Source organism: Aethalodelphis obliquidens, unplaced genomic scaffold (assembly GCF_003676395.1).
Source record: "Aethalodelphis obliquidens isolate GAN/ISIS:26980383/991018 unplaced genomic scaffold, ASM367639v1 scaffold7, whole genome shotgun sequence".
Lineage (NCBI taxonomy): Eukaryota > Metazoa > Chordata > Mammalia > Artiodactyla > Delphinidae > Aethalodelphis > Aethalodelphis obliquidens.
In genome coordinates this window covers 3,793,950-3,811,312 of record NW_020837951.1, presented here as the reverse complement: position 1 = coordinate 3,811,312, position 17,363 = coordinate 3,793,950, and the positions used below count along the sequence as shown (strand labels likewise).

The 17,363-nt window shown below is 53.4% G+C and overlaps 1 protein-coding gene across 4 annotated transcripts in view; it reads right to left on the bottom strand.

Moving 5' to 3' along the window:
• AK8 (adenylate kinase 8) overlaps positions 1–17,363 on the bottom strand; it is a 128,387-nt gene that overhangs the window by 53,137 nt on the left and 57,887 nt on the right. For all 4 annotated transcript variants that reach the window (XM_027104437.1, XM_027104439.1, XM_027104440.1 and 1 more), the window contains one exon: positions 464–605. In XM_027104437.1, the coding sequence (XP_026960238.1) occupies positions 464–605 (142 nt within the window). The remainder of the gene's footprint in view (positions 1–463; positions 606–17,363) is intronic.

Genomic DNA, 17,363 nt, shown 5'->3' with positions numbered 1-17,363 from the left:
GACAGAGTATTCAACAATATTCAACATTTGAGGGGGAAAAAAAAAGAGATTTGTACTGCATACCCACATCAAAATAAATATCAGACGCATCAAAGAACCAAATGTAAAAAAGGAAGTTGTGAAAACAGTAGAAGGAAACATGGATCGCTCGGCACCACAATCCCATGAGGAAGGCCAGACTGGTTGATGCGTATTGTCCATTCACAGGTGAGACGCTCAGGTCCAGCAAGGCGAGCGGCAGAGCCAGCATCTGAACCCAAGCTTGACTCCCAGCTCCCAGCGTAAAAGGGACGAGTGGGTGGGAATGGGAATGACTAAGAGAGACTCCCCTTCCAGAACGTGGTGAGGCTCCGGCAAGCTGCCAGCAGTCAGCCGGATCTGGACAGACAGTGCCTGGGGGTGGGGACCTTCCTGGGAGGCGGCGTGGCCAGGGCCGAGGCCCCGCCGGAAGCGGACTGCTCACCTGTTGGGCTTGTAGCCCATGCTGTCCATCAAGCACGCCTGGTCCCTGTCTCGCGGGAAGTCGTGCAGCACCCACCCTCTCTCAACGCAGTCCTGCTGGTCCAGGCGCTGCTTCAGCACCTTCATGATGACGTAGCTGGGGACTGCAGAGAGAGGAAGACAGCTGGTCACTCTGCCGTCCTGGCCACCTCTCCTGACCCAACAGGAAGGTGAGGGAGCCTCCGCGGCCATGGCCCACGGCCTTCCTAACTTTATTTGACCCTGATTTGAACAGGTGAAGAGGCCGTTTTAGGTGGACAGGGCTGTGGGCGCCCGTTTCCCAGGACCCTCCGAGGTCCTAGCAATGGGAAGAACATGGCCACCCAAGAAGGGAAAAAAGCACTGGGTGACCTTGACCTTGAGCTTGAGTTTTCCCTGACTTTGACAGGATATATGCCCATCGGCCACCAGGGTAGCTCCCAGCCCTCCAGTGATATGTGGGCATCCCTCCCCGATCCCCCTGCAACCGCAGGGATCCAGTTTTTGCAGCAAAAAGACTTTTCACAGAAGCATACCAATCCCCAGTGGAAGGTCTGGTTTTCCTCCAGTGGGATGGCAGTGGTGCCCCCGAGGCTCTCTGCTAATTCAGGATACACAAGCGACCCCCTTCTTTTCCCCTTGCCCCAGTTCTCACCTCCTTGATGTTCAGAATCAAATCTCTCTCAAGAATCACAGCTTTAGTTATAACCAGAGACTGAAATTGAGTCTCACGGAGAAGGAGATGTTGAGAAGCCTCTTGTTTACATTACTGCAATTGACATTTTCCTGAAATTTATACCTCTCTTCTCAGATTCATTAAAAGGCCTATGTTGCTAGTGTACTGCGTTCTAGCAATTTGCACTGCATTTCCTGCACTTTGCATTCATTTTTCCAGAGATACTTGGTAAATATTACCATTGTTTGCTATGAATGTGGGCCCCCCCCCGCCAACGAGCTGGTTTCCTGGAGCTGCAGTGACAGGGCGGCTCAGCAGCCTTTCTGGAGATGCCCCGTTCCCTCCATGAGTCAGCCAAGTGGCCCTAACGCACACGCCAAAGGCCCCCGGCTGACAGCCAGGTGAACGTGGCGGTGAGAGATTCAGAAAAATTACTGCTTTCCTCCATGGCTGTGACATGCCTGGTTACTGCCCTGTGGCCAGAGAACCATAAACCTCATCTAAGTCGTTTGCATTTCCCTGATTTTGTTCTTTCTTCCATCTTTCAGCCTTTCTTCCCCAGTCCCTAGGAAAGAGCAGGAAAGGGATTTTGCTCTAATGAGAAGATTTGACTGAGACAGATCAGTGAGAAGTTGATACAGCTAATCCCATCCCTTCCCTGCTCAAACCTGCCATGGCTCCCCAGTGCTCTGGGGATAAGAGCAGTACCCTTCCCCGTGGTCAACAGGGCCCTGCAGGACCCAAGTCCTGCCTCCCCTCCCTGTGAATCTCCCCCAGCTCTTCGCCTCCCCTTGAATGTGCCGGTCCCTCCATCCAGAGCATCCCTCCCTCATGCCTTGCCCGTGACCAGGCCCCAGAGGAGTGTCCGCTCCCTGGACGGCCCATCGCTGGGTTAGCACCTGTGCTTCTTCACCTTCACTTGCCACCCCTGTTATTAACTCTCTGGCTAATTCTTTGTGTAACGCTGCCTCTCACGAGGACAAAGGACCATGCCCACCTCGCTCTTCCATGATTAACACAGTGCCCGGCAGATAGGAGGCATGGAGGAAATAGACAGGAGCCCGCCCTTTTCAAAGCTGCAATGCAACTAAACAAAGATGTTAAAACCAACTCGACCAGGCTTTGGGGAGCTCAGAAGAAGAGAGGAAGGGAAGGAGCTGGGCTGGAGGCACACACGAATGCGGGGGCTGGTCTCAGCCCTGCCCTTAGGTGCCAACCAACCTCCACTCGGTCAGGCAGGCTCTCCCAGTCTCAGTTTCCTCAACCGCCAAAGAGGATGCTGGGACCTCTCACCACAGGATCAACACGACGCACAGCTCCAGGCATGTGGGAGATGGCACTCAGATGGGGGCTGGTACTTTCCAGTTTGGGAGATGTATGTCAGGAAACAATGTTTCATGAATATGCTCATGTTTTCCCCAAGGTCAAGGTCACGGTGTGCTGAGTTGGCGCCTGGGATAAAGGATGGTTGACTTCAAACAAGCCTGGGCAGTTAAAGATGGAGAGACTTAGGGCTTCCCTGATGGCACAGTGGTTGAGAGTCCGCCTGCTGATGCAGGGGACACGGGTTCGTGCCCCGGTCCGGGAAGATCCCACATGCCGCAGAGCGGCTGGGCCCGTGATCCATGGCCGCTGAACCTGCGCGTCCGGGGCCTGTGCTCCGCAACGGGAGAGGCCACAACAGCGAGACGCCCGCGTACCGCAAAAAAAAAAAAGATGGAGAGACTTAGGGACCTCTGTCCTGAGTCCTCTGTTCGTATTCCGGGGGTAGTAAACCTACTGATCCCCCTGCCTCCACTCCCCAGGGGCTGTTTACATTCAGGGCAGCGGCGGGGAGGACAGAGGGGCAGCTGTCACAGCTTCGGCTCGTCCACCCCGTGCCCCCCTCCCCGCGCACGCAGGGCGCACCGGCTCCCACCGGCAGCCCCTGTGAGGAGTCAGGGTGCGGGGAGCCAGCACTAAGGCTACTGTGTGAATAAATAAGGGGTCTTTTCTCTGATCCAGAAACCTCATGTTTTCTGTCAAGAGAAATACAGATTAAAGACAATTGTGTGTTAAGAATCTACCATAGAGCTTTCCAATCCAGGTCTACCCCTAGATATGTACAGACATTCTCAGTGAAAGAGTAACTAACACAAAAGCAAGCCTGTCCCAGGGATCCGTCCACTGGAGCGTTACGAGCATCTGTGCTGTGTCCAGGGACAAGGGCTTGACGCTGCCACACACACAGCACACAAGAAGCCAAGGGCCCTGCCCTCCTGAGGTTGACGTTGTAGCCAGCGAGACAGACAATACATATATAAATACCCATTTCAGAGAGTCATAAACACTATGAAGAAAGCAAACCAAATGACGGGATGCTGCTGGTTTGACCGGGTCCAGGATGGTCTCTGAGGTCAGAACCGGCCGAGATCTGGACGGCGAGTCCAGCCTCGTGAGATCTGGGGAGGATGTTCGGGGTGGCACTGGCAAAGGCCCTGAGGCTGGAATGACCTTGGCGCGTGGAAGGCATGGAGGAAGGGCCAGTGTGGCTGGAGCAGAGTGATCTCCGGGGAGTGTGGGTGGGGAGGCCCTGCCAGGTCTTCAGGAAGGAAGGGGATCTGGCCACCCCCAGGCCATCTTGGGAATGCCCATGCGCTGGCCCTTGGTGCATATCTATTGAATGAACACACGGGGGTTGACCTCAGGATCCTGAGCTAGTACGTCCCGGAACGTGCGCTTTGCCACGTTTGCACAAGGACTGCTTATTTTGTGGAATCAGCCAGTGGAGTCCCCAGCTGGGGTCCCCAGGTCCCATGGATGTGGCTAGTGAAGAACACTTTACCTCCTATAAAGTCTGCAAAGAGCTTGGGCTGAGGACGCCCGAGTGCAAACCAGCTGTGAACAGCTCCAGCTTTCTAAATTTCTAAAAGGAAACCAAAAAAAGTTTTTTAAAAAAAGGAATTCCCTGGTCGTCCAGTGGTTAGGACACGGTGCTTTCATTGCGGTGGCCCAGGTTCAATCCCTGGTTGGGGAACTAAGAGCTTGCAAGCCGTGTGGCACAGCCAAAAATAAAAAAAATAATCATAAATAAAAGGAAAGAAACCATCTTTTGCTGACCCCACAGGCACAGTGCCCTCAAGTCCTTGGGCACCCTGAGCAGCTGAGGGGCGCCACAAGCCTCCAGCGACACCCCGTTAGAGAGAGGCCGGCTGTGGCAGAAAGAGCTCTCTGCACCCCTATCCCAGTCCCAGTCTCTGTGTCAGCAGACGGGGAAGGTGGGTGGCCTAAGCTCTAAGTGGGGGGCTGCAGGAAGATTTGTAAATACTGCTGCTTCTATGAGAGTTCCTTAGAATAAAACCCAGAAAAACTCAGCTCTTAGCTCCCCTGGGTTCCTTTCTTCAAGCAAGTGTGAGCGGAGAGCCCAGTGGTCCAGCCGTGGGACCTCCCTGACCCTCAGAGTCCTCCTCTGGGACGCCTGCCTCACTGGCTGTTATGGGGCCTGGAGACAACTTGTGGGAGCTGCCAGATGAGAGCTCTTCTTAAGGGGTGGGTCCTCGCTGCACGCGGGCTTTCTCTAGTTGCGGCGAGCGGGGGCTACTCTTCGTTGCGGTGCGCGGGCTTCTCATTGCGGTGGCGTCTCTTGTTGCCGAGCACGGGCTCTAGGCGCGTGGGCTTCAGTAGTTGCCGCACGCAGGCTCAGTAGCTGTGGTGCACCGGCTTAGGTGCTCTGCAGCATGTGGGATCTTCCCTGACGAGGGCTCGAACCCGTGTCCCCTGCATTAGCAGGCGGATTCTTAACCACTGCGCCACCAGGGAAGTCCCTGTGTGCGTATAGTTTTAATTCCTCCTAAAAGTTTACCCAGATTCCCATCAGATGGCTACAATGAAGCTACTGGCAAGAAAATGGGACCTTTAAATTACAAACATGAAGTCCAACATCTGAGCTTGAATCTGGCTTTAGGAGAAACGGGCTTGCCCTTGGGAGAGGAGGTCATTGGGTAATTACTTTGCTGATCAGTGATACCCCAGGCCCATTAAGGCCTCAGTTGTTTGGTGGTGAGAATGGCATTGGGCCAATAATTTGTTTTCTTCAATAGTCAGGGCTTCCCTGGTGGCGCAGTGGTTGAGAGTCCGCCTGCCGATGCAGGGGACACGGGTTCGTGCCCCGGTCTGGGGAGATCCCACATGCCGCGGAGTGGCTGGGTCCGTGAGCCATGGCCGCTGAGCCTGCGCATCCGGAGCCTGTGCTCCGCAACGGGAGAGGCCACAACAGTGAGAGGCCCGCGTACCGCAAAAAAAAAAAAAAAAAAAAAAAAGTCAGTGCTGTTTGGAAACCAAGCTGCACTCCAGGAGGGATGTCTGAGCCACTGAGCTTCTAGGGGCAACAGTGGGCTGCTCGTGCAGCTCGGAGCCTTGGCGATTCAGAGAGGGAAAGACCTGGTAGTTCATCCCTTTGACCACCCCCCTCATTTCAAAGTTGAGAAACCAAGTCCCAAAAAGATTCTGCCTCAAGTGACCCACCCAAGCCAGTTTCTCAGCCTGGAAGAAATCTGACTTAAGGTCAAGAAATCTGACCAGATAAAAAGACAAAGAGACTTTTTGGTCTGGGGTGGTTTTTCTTCCCTATTAAGTTGGCAAAGATTTCTAGAGGGAACTTCCCAACTGGCATCAAAAGTTAAAATGTACATGCCTTTTAGCCCAGCAATCACGTTCCTAAGAATTTACACCTAAGATACAACAGCACATATGACCAAAGATGTGCACATAAAGATGTCCATTTCAGTGCTGTTTATAATAGTGACAATCGGAAACGATTTTAAATGTCCGTCAGTAGAGGACAGCTTAAATAAAGGATGCACGTCTATGCAATGTGATATTAGGTAAGCTCTAAAAACTCATTTATATTTATGTTGACTCGGAAAGAGGCCTAGAACAGAATATCAAATGGGAAAAAAGCAAGTAAACGGCTTGTATAATACGGTCTAATTTAAATGTATATTGACATACATATACACACATGCACATATCTACACACGCACGCACAGGGGAGAGAGGAGGGCCCCACTGATGCCCCATGAGTGACAGACGGTCCCTTGGGGGCTCAGGGTCCTGGAGTTGAGAGGGACAATAACACAAGTCAACACATCCTGGCTGGAAAGCCCTAAGGACATGGGAGGCGTGGCAGTGCTGAGCGCTTTGGAGGAGTGCAAGGTCACATTTCTGGAGGACTGGGGAAGACGACGGATACTCACACGGACTCCAGCTTCGAGCCAAAACCAAAACAAGCCCCTCTCTTCAGGCTCTCAGATTAGCCCTTCTCCTCCGAGGGCCGTACCACAACTGTGAATCAATCATTACTGGTGCAGTATTTGTTTAATGCCTACATTCCCACCCTCACCCCCCTCTGGAGAAAGCAGGGACCCCGTCAAGGTGGCTCGTTACTAGACCCGCACACTCGGCATTGTGTCCCGCACATGGCGTAATAAACACACTTAGAATGAATGAATGAATGAATGCATAGTACCAATTCCCCCAAACCTGGAGCTCTGAGTCAAGTCCTGTGGCAATGGGAAACAGCCCTTCCCCCAGGGTTCCCTTCATCCATGCCACAGCCCGCCCATGAATTAAATATGCAGTCAACAGAAGACGTGTTGACGTCTGGGATTTGTTTCAAAATACTCCTGATGGAGAGGGGGGATCTTCCTGGCGGATTCCACATGCACCGGGGGTGACCATGAGCTCACATGGGCTCCTCATACTGGTTATGGGTCCCTTCATGTTCCTTATTCTATTCTCTCTGCTTTTTGCATACATTTAAAGGCCTCCATTAACAAAGTGGGTTTTTTGTTTAAAGGAAACAATTGAAAGGCCTAAAGGAGGTGGAAATGACCACTGTGAGAGACCACTGCAAAACGACAAAGGATGAAATCTCCCTGGAGGTCTGTCCTTGCACCCCAGAAGCGGCTCCACTTTGGGGGGATCTGAGGGCTGGACGGAGCCCTAGCCCTTCTGTCACTCCGCTCTGGGCCCTGGAAGCACTGCCCAGGAGCCTGGCATCTGCACGGATCTGCCTTCCCGGGCAATCCCGGGGAAGCTGCTGAGCCCCGCACACCAGGCCATTACCCTCTCTATGTCTCAATCAAGGTTGAACGCTGGTAACTGGGGCTCCTGGGGCCTGGGAGACAGAGGCTGCGAGGCCACGGAGGTTCGCTGGTCCCCTCCCCCTCCAGCACGGACAGCTCTGGGCAACACCAGGGGTCCCCTCGCAGGGACGGGCTGTGCTCCCCCATTGGAGGCTGGGAGACACTGCTGGCGGCGAAAACAAATGACAGACCCCTCTGGATACCGCCTCGGGGGCCCTCCCGGACACAGACACGGCGTGCGGGCCCAGGGGTGAAGGGTAAGGCGGGAAGACCCTGCCTTAAGTGCATTTCCCGGCCGAACCCCTGCAACTCCTGTATCAGGTTTTCCGCTCTGTGCCTTCGTTTGGCTGCCGCCTTTTTTCCCCCTGTAGGCCATCCGTTCACTTTTCCAACCCCACATGGTCTGACCAGCCGGTTCAGCAAAAATGCAGCCTTTTCAGAGCAGATCTCGGCCGCCGTGTTCTGCTGGAAGTTGAAAGTCCCCTTGATAACGCTGTCCATCGCCCTTCATCCCCCTCTCAGAGAGAGATTTTCAGTGTAGTCGCAAGTCTTTCTCCACTGAGTCAGGTGCCTCAGGCTTGATTTCTGGGCTTGACAGTTAACATCTTACCCTGCGTATAAGCTACTGCCAAGGGCTACCTCTCCGGAATGTCCTGTCAACCCTAAATTTAGCAAAGTGCAAGATATGAATATCCCATTATTTCATAAAGGCCACATCACATGGTTTCGGGTGTTTTTTTTTTTTTTTTCCTGCAAATCTTCCATAAAAGATGGCAGTCCTCACGTTGACCTCGAGGTTATTAAAATCTCAATCCACGTATTCCCTGCCGGCCGGCTGTGCTCGAGGGGTGGACGGGGAGCCTCGGTCACAGGCGAGAGGTTCCCAGGTCCCCCACCAACCCCACCCAGGACACCCGGCCCACCCTTGGTCTTGAAGGGGAGGCGTTCCTGTTCAAAGGCCTGGGCCCCAGGTCAAAGCCCCCGCCTGCATATCAATCCTACGGCTCAGACGGAAGAAAGCACCCCCCTGAGTCAGGCTACCATGAGGTGACTGGACAGGACTCTTCTTCCCAGGCTGCAGGTGTAACATCCTCAGTCAAGTCCAGCTCAGAATGCCAGTGGCAATCGTTAGCCAGGGCCCCGAGAGAACAGCTAAGCCAGCTCATGATTTGTCCTGTGGAAACCAGAGCCGAAGGCAGAAGGGACTCTCTCGGAGCCCTTCCCCCGACCCCTTCCTGCCGCCTGTGGTCCAAGCCTCTGCATCCCTGACCCGGGGCTCGGCTGCTGGGGGAGGGGCCCGAGGGGCACCGAGGTTGCTGGCGCTGGCCCTGAACGGCTAGGACGGAAAGTGGAGAAAAGGAAAGAGCTCCCTCAGCCGGTGCTTCAAGGTAAAAAGGCCCCAGGTTGGTCGACGCACCCAGGACAAGCCATTTAACCCTCCCACCACCCCCGGGCAGATCAGAAAACGCTGAGGACCTCACCACACACCCTACACACTCCCGACACACACACTCAGAAACCCACCAACACACTACACACACCCAGGCACTCACCTATAATACCCCTACACACCCCTACAGGACACGCACGTTACACACCTGCTACACGCGTACCTGCACCCTACACACGCTATCCCCCCTTGCGCAACACACACGCTCTACGCCCCACACCCCTCTACACACAATACAGTGCACGCACTTACCCCCTCCCCTACACACACACACACGTGGACACACACACACGTGGACGCACACACACACACACACACACACACACACACACATACACACACACACACACACGCAGCCTGTAACTGCCTCTGCAACGTCTTTCCCTCTTCAAGGCCCCATTTGAAAGCAAGTAAAGGGGACACTTGGCATCTGTCGGGGGTTGTGGGAGACTCAGCATTCCCCCCCCTTCCCAACATCCCAGTGCAGCCCCGGACCCCGCCCCTTCCTGATCAGGCCCAGTGGGAGAGTCTTGGAAAGGAACCCAGCTGCGGAGGAGAAAGAGGGGTTGCTTTCATTTCTGTTTTTCATTTCCATCTCATGCATACTGATGCTCCAAAGAAATGGGGCTCCCATTCCCCCCACACATCTGTCTCCCCCACATTGCTTGGGGCTTGACCCAGGATCTGGGCTGGGCTCTTCCGGGCCCCGACTTACTATCACTGTAATTTAGTGAAAGCTAAACTCCACCATTTCTGGGAGACCGTTACCCTTCGGATGACACTGATTCCTGGCAGCTGAGGCCTGCAAGCCCTCCTCTCTGCTGTAACCAGGAATCAGGAGTGTCTTAGAAGGACCTGCAGCGCCACAGTGCCAGGACCTCTGGCCAGGCTTTCCATTAGCGACGCTCTTTGTTTATTATTTACTGCCACCTGCTGGTCAACCATGGATCCTGCGCCCCAAGTGAGCACTTAAAATGATAAACAGAACATTTCTAAAACTCGTACAGCAGATGACAAGGAGAAACCAGCTTGTTCGAATTGGTTGTACTCCACAATTCTTTGGGGGGAGCAAGCCCCTGGGAGAGCTTGCCTCCTTCGAAAACTCAAGTCACTTCCCCCGGCCAAGTGCCTGCCTTGGCCAGCCAGTGTTTCCCAGGCACAAGATGGAACGGATGTCTTTTAAGACTTCTTCAGGTTCCAAAAGTCTGTATCCTAATATCTCTATTACTTAACAACAACATTTAAATCTGCTTGGCAGACAATGGTGCCAGGAAATAACGATTTTTAAAAAATAATTTAAAAGTTTTTGGGACTTCCCTGGTGGTCCAGTGGTTAAGACTCCGCACTTCCAATGCAGGGGGCCTAGGTTTGATCCCTGGTCAGGGAACTAGATCCCAAATGCTGCAACTAAGACCCAGTGCGGCCAAATAAATAAATAAACAGATTTTTTTTTTTTTTTTTTGCGGTTCGCGGGCCTCTCACTGTCGTGGCCTCTCCCGTTGCGGAGCACAGGCTCTGGACGCGCAGGCTCAGCGGCCATGGCTCACGGGCCCAGCCGCTCCGCGGCACGTGGGATCTTCCCCGACCGGGGCACGAACCCGTGTCCCCTGCATCGGCAGGCGGACTCTCAACCACTGCGCCACCAGGGAAGCCCAACAGATTTTTAAAAAATAAATAAATAAAATAAAAGTTTTATTTCCTGCCACAATTAGCAAATGGGTTTCAACAGGAAGTTTTCTTCTTAGAGTTGACAACAATTTTTTAATATTGGCTTTTTTTCCAAGTCCAGAAGAGTACATTAGGCCTGGGACTCTGACCAACCAGGAGGCTGGTCTGTGCTCCTCATCCCTCGGTGAGCGGCTGCCCGCTTTCTATCACTCCCCTCTCTGCCACGTCTACCGGGGCCAAAAGCAAAGTTAAGACTGAGGTGCCAACACTGCTGACCCATTCACAGCTGAGAGGCGGCTCTCCAGCAGTGGGCCCTTGGGCTTCTCTTGCTAATGAGGTTTTAGATGAGAAAAAAAAGACCATTTAAAAACATCCTTCTGGGGTGGGGTGGTGGTGGTGGTGGGATGAACTGGGAGATTGGAATTGACATATATACACTAATATGTATAAAAGAGAGAACTAATAAGAACCTGCTGTATAAAAGATAAACTAAAATTCAAAAACAAAACCATTCTTCTGTAAATAAATGGGGCTTCACTTAGCAAATTAATACGACTTTTAATAAAAATGCTCACTTAGACACACTGTGGATAATGATTTGGTAATTAGTTAATCTTAAAACGCAGCTTTACATCTTTCAGTGGAAAGTGAGAAGAGGCCAGCAGTCCAGGTGCGGACCAGACTGTTGTAAAGTGCAGAGTATTAACATTAACGGTATACTGCGGATCAAAGGGTTTAAGGGGCACGGTTTTCCTTCCATTTTAATGAAGTCGGGGCTCAGAACCAGTTACTTCCGCCCACATCTCAAGGGCAGCGAGAATGCCGTTGCCCACATGACCTGTGAGGAGAAAATCAGCGACTACTGGGAAACCAGGAAACAACCATAAGCCCCGTATTCTGGGGTCAAAAAGAGGCGACGGCATATTTACTTAACAAGCATGTGTGCCAGTGCTTACTATGAGCTCAGCTCTGTTCTGAGCATGAATTTTCTCTGATACAAGTATTGATTCATGTAATCTTCATAACAACCCCATTTTACGGATTAGGAAACTGAGGCACAGAGAGAGGAAGTAACTTGCCCAAGGCCACACACTAATAGGTCGTGGAGCCCAGAATTAAACCCAGGCCATCAGGCTCTGAGGCCACCTGCTCCACCTCTGCTCTCTGCCTGCCTTTCAGGGGAAGAAACAGCATGAATTCTGCCCTCCATTCTGCATTTCGTTTGCAGCGTGCCCTTGGGTGAGTGACTTTACCTCCCAGCTGGGGTTTCTTCCTCTTTAAAAGAGAACTGGACTCTCAGTTCTCTGAGCTCCCTGAAAGCCCCTACGTGGCACGTCTGAAGTCAGGCCACCCCCAGCTCTGAGGACCCATGAGGCCATCTGGGTTCAGCCTCACCGAGTCATGGGATGCAGCCAACCCTGAACCAAACCAGAACGTTCAATGCAAGCTTTCCCTAGGGTGGCAGATTAGAGGTGGCCACTCCTACCGCTGAGAGGGGACTCTAGCCCCCCCCGCCCCGCCTTGAATCTGGGCTAGTCTTATTGACTAGCTTGATGGAAGTTCACTCTGGGACTTCTGAGACTGGCTCAGCAGAAGACATAGCTTACCCCATCCACCACCCCATCCACCACTGCCGCCCTGGGCCTCCTTGGGATGCTTGTTCTGGGGGAAGCTAGGACCACATAAGGGTCCCGAGGCCGCCATGCTGGGAAGAAGCCCAAGCTAGCTGTGTGGAGAGGCTGTACAGAGAGAGGTCTGACCAGCCCCATATGGTCCAAGCATCTCACTCCAGGCCCCAGCAGATGCAATAGGGAGATGGGGATGAAGAATCCTGCCCCAGCAGATGCAATAGGGAGAAGAACCAAGGAACCAGGTTGACACCAGAACCGAGAACAACATGTAGGGCCCCAGAGGAGCCAGCCCAGTTGCCTCTAGCTGTTCAAGCCATGCCAAGTAAGGCCCAAGGCAGTGCGGGGTGGAGCCGTCCCTGCCACACCCTGCCTGAAATCCTAGTGCACGAAATGAGGAGCATAATGAAACAGATGTCCTTTTATGCTGTCACATTGCAGGGTGGCTGCAACAGATAACTGAGCCCCAGACGTGGAGCAGACTGGGCTTCTGCCAGTTCCTGGTGACCATATAGGGACCAGGGACCCAAAGCTGACATTAGTCACAGGAAGAGAATACGATACCCAGAAAATCCACATTTGAAACATCCGTCTACCGAACAATCTTGCTGCTACTACCGTGAGTTCTCCTACAATTACGACAATGAAAATACCGTAACTATTAATAATCATACTAGTAAGTATCCAGTAAGTGGCCTATCGTGTGCCATGCACAGTGCTAAACATTTTACAGACACGTTTTCATTTAGGTACCTAACAAGCCATGACTTTGATACTGTGAAAAGCTCCCCCTTGCAGATGAGGAAACCGTAGTTCTGAGCGGTCGGGTGACTTGCCCAAGGTCACGCAGCCGGGCAGTGGCAGGAACCGAGCTGGAATCAAGTGGTGATTGCACAGCCCAAACCTGCAGCCGCTCCCCTGACTGTCGAGGAGTGACCGTCGCTGGCCACCTGTCTAGAAACCCGTCAGGCTGCCTGCTGCCTTCTATCGCCTGTTCTCCCTTTGTTCCTTTGAGACAAACGGGGTCTCACCTACACAGAAATGCAGGCAGCAGAGGGGAGCTTCTGGGCCCCCGACGCCACAGGGCGTGCCTGCCTGCTCTTGCCGCCCCACACTGCCCCAGGGCACGTGCTGGGCGCTCAGCTGTGAAATCGTTCGTTCACCCACGAACAGTAGCTGAGCTCCTGGTATGAGCCACGCTGGCCATGGGGACTGGGGGGCAGACAGAGCAGAGCAGAAGCAGAAGCAGAAGCATGCAGCGGGAGGTGCTGGGAGGGGTCCCAGATGAGGTCTTTCTTACCTCCCGGTAACCTAACCGTGACCCAGTGGAGAGAGGGTGGTGAGATCAGAGTTCTAGCAGCCAAGGTCACAGCTCGGGTAAATGGAGGTCTGAGGTGAGAGGTGACGAAGAGGGAGGTGTCTCTCCCCGCCCCCTCCCCTGGGTCCCAGAGCAGGCCCCAGGGAGGAGGGGCGGGAGGGAAGGGCACAGGCACTTCCCTATATGCTCTGTACTCTCCCTCACCTCCCGCTTCCTGCGTTGCTCTGCCCCAACCCCCCCTCCCTTCGTTCTACCCCGAGCCCACTTCTCGCTCAGGGCAAAGCTGGAGGGCATGGGCCCCCGCACTCCCCCGCCCCCCGGCCGATCACAGCTGTGCCACGTTCCCCATGGGGAAGCTGCAGCGCTGCCTTCTAGCTGACAAACCCCGTCAGGTCTCCAGGGACGCGACGTGGCGACTGTCCGACGTGTAGGGGCCAGAGAAGGTCACCGAGGGCAGCCTCCCCTCCACACCTCAGGCCTCACTCACAGCCCGAGGAGAAAGCCGGTGTCAGCTCCCCCTCCGGGGCATTCTGAGAGGGGAAGGGGCTTCGAGCTGCACCTGCCTGGAGGGGGTCGTGAGGGGCTGGCCAAACGGTTGCGCAGGGAGACCTCCTAGCTGGAGGAGAAGGCTGGGCCTTGGGGCCTGGCCTGTCGAAGACAATTTCACAGCTGAGTGGCTCGGAAACCACCAGGGCTGCCCGTGGAGGGGAAATGCTTCCAGAAGCTTTGGTCGGAGTGAGAAGGACACCCTGCACCTCTGGGCTCCCCTTCTGTTTTGTGATCTGCACGCCTGACACACAGCAAGCCCCCGATGAACATTCAGCCCAACAAAAACAGCTGAGCTGCCCCTCTTTGGTGACACGGCAACAGTAGACAGGCCCCACTCTTGGGGGGAGAGAGACGTTTCATTGACCAGATGCACGAGTGAACTGAGAGCCCCTCGCTGCCTCAGTTTCCCCGCTGCTCTGGCCACTGAACAAACAGCTTTGCAACCTTTTGGCCACAGACTTTGGGCTGATGCCCCAGCAAAGCATCATTTTAATAATGATGCTTTTGCAAATCAAAGTCTAGTTTTTACAGACTAAGAGCTGGTCCCCCTAGGGGCGCAAACCTGTTGATAAAGCTTTCTACGGCTGTCCTCATTACAGGCCTCTGGCCCTCACGACGCACCCCGACTTTGAGACCCACTGCTTCTGCTGGGCCGTCTCAGCAGGAAGACTCCTACCTAGTTTCCAGAAGGAAACCTTTGTAGTAGTCCCAGCGGAAAAGTCAAAAGTTTGACTGGAAAAAAGGAGCTACTTCAAAAGCATTGTCAGACCGCGAGGTGCGGGTGCCTTCAAAATGCATAAATTACAGGGGTGTCCATTCATCAACCGACAGGCGGCCCGACAGTGGGGCTCTGGGTGGGGGCACCAAGGGGATGTGTGGGGACACATGCGCGGGAGGTGCAGTGCGTAAAATACACGCTGGATAGAAGAGTAAATTAATGTGTTTATTACTCACAGCTTGGAGTGCGTGCGCGCGCATGTGTGCGGAAAAATGAAAGAAAAATGTAGAGTTTTTTCAATAATAAAAAGGGAGTTGCACTGCGGGGCCCCTAAAGCTTGTGAAAAATTAAACTCGATGGATTCAAACTGTCCTATTTCCACTTCAAAAGAGAAGAGGCACTGAGCTCTTCCCAAGCTATCTTCAAACGCCCAGCACCCCAGAAAGTTTCTTTAAAAAAATAAAGGCTCCTGTTCCCCCAAGCACTGTACCGGTTACTGTACCCACTGTCTCTCCCTCTTCTAATTATACCCCTGTGAGTCTATTAATCAACTGGTAAATTATTTAGAGAGTCGTGCGCTGTCTTCAGCTGGTACAAACACACCACATGCAAAGACTTGCTGGAAACGGGCTGGGGTCCCTCGGGGTCTCCCCTCTGCAGTAAGACAGCTTGCAGCTCACCAAGGCCGCACTGTCAAAAAACAAGAAATAGCGTTCCGCTTACCTCCTCGGATGGGAAGATTTACTTTGTCTTTCAACTCAGCAACTCTTTGCAAGGTTTTAACAAAGGAGAAAAGCGGATGTATTGTCGAATCTTTGGTGTGCATTTAGTGATGAGAATATTAATTCCCCCTAAAAAAAAAAAAAGGCAGCACTCGGCTGAGCTCTGATCCATGCCTCCTGGGATGTGGACTCGTGGAAGGCTCTCGAAAACGCTCATAATCATGCCAATTTGGGGCTGGTTTGGCTTGTCTGTGCTCCGATGGCTGCGTTGGCTGTGGTGAGGTCTCATTACCAGAAAGGGTGCAAATTAGAGTCTGGAATCTCCCTCAAATCTCCCACCTCTTCTCAGGTTCTATTAGGCCATGAGGGACCTTCTCCAGATAGAAATATTTCAGAGACACGGGGTATACGGGAGGGGGCACAGGTAACACTTGGTAATGATCTGTCTTCCGCGTTACCTTTTCTACACACCAGGACTTGCGCTTTCAGGGGAAAGTTATTACGCCAATTAAATAGCTGTTTTCTCAGCTGAAAGTCAGTATATGTGTGGCATGTGCACCAAGGAGTTTGGGCCTTTTTTAATTGAATCACTCTAGCTGTTGGAGTGCTGGCAGGGGCTGGTTACAGAGGTAAAGTGACTTAGGAGCTCCCTGTAACTTGGCCAGTGAGCCAGGTTGGCAGGTGCTGGGGTGCACAGTTCTCCCTTCCAAGGCTCCTGGAGAGACAGGAGATGGGAAAAGCTAGGGTCTAACCTGAAAACCCCACCCCGGGGACACGCCCTCGCCAGCGGTCCCCCAACCTGACAATCCCAGCACGTTCGGAGCGCAGTGGGGACGGATCTAGACAAGCATCTCACACACTTAGAGCAAAGACTTAAACCAACGAGGACAAAATATGCCTTTGGCTGTTTTAATATCTCCCCTGGGTCACCGGGCTCCGGAGGAAGCGCAAGCAATGTTCGAGAATGAAAACAAGGCCCAGAGCCCGGGTAGAAGGCAGCCCTGCTGAACCAAAGAGATGGTGGTGCACCACTAATTAGACCCAGCAATCTGGAAAGAGGTTACACCTACTGCCAACAGCCACGGGACCGTAAGTTATGGCCGAAATTCCCAGGAGAAGGACTAAAAATAAAGCAACGCAGACTTCTTTCTGATGGGGTGAGTTGAGGCCCATGAGAAGGGCTGGTTTTCGTACTAAGTGAAACTTGGGAAATGAGACATTCCGATGGGCAAAGACAGGGGCCCCCTTCCTCGGGAAGCTCCGCGTGCTGAGGGTTAAGGAATGTCACCTTCCAGAAGGCCCTTTGGTAGGGATGAAGCCCAGAGAAGGCTCAGGGCACATCATTTGGAGGTGGTGGCCACTGTGACTCACCGGTGATTGAAGCACAGAACTGAGCTCTAGCTGCCCCTTTGCCCGATTTGGGGGAGAAAACAAGAACAACTGCACACGTGGCCCTAGTGCGCACTGGCCATAGCGCTCACCAGCACCGACCGTGGGACTTTAAATGGCATACGAGCAGCTGAGAAGTTATTCTTCCAAAGGCCCAGAAGAGTTTTTACATGTTCTGCACCCACATAAAAGCGACGGGAGCTCCCGGGCCGTCAAGCCTGCATGACACGCGGCCTGGCCCTGCGGGTCATGGGCGGGCCCCGCTCCGTGGCTGCCGGGGGCTGGGAGCGCCGCACGGAGCGCAGCTCAAGTCGGAACGAGTTTAGGAGGTCAGACCTACGTATCTCAAAATGCGGAGCTCGGAATAAGCATCTCCCCACAGCATCCAGAGAGGCCGCCAAAAGCCCAGGATCAAGAGACTTAGGACGAGCTAAGCCGGGGCCCTGGAGTCCTTTGCCCAGTACATGTGGAAAGATGGGAAAGCAACAGTTATTAATTTTGCTGCTGATTTGAAAGGAGGAGGTGTTGGCAGCACCTGTGAGGACAAGAAAGAACGTAACTGAGCCTGCAGAGGTCACGGCTGGGACATCACATCATGAGGCCCCGCAGGGGGGAAATAAGAGGAAGTGGCTCCCTGGGG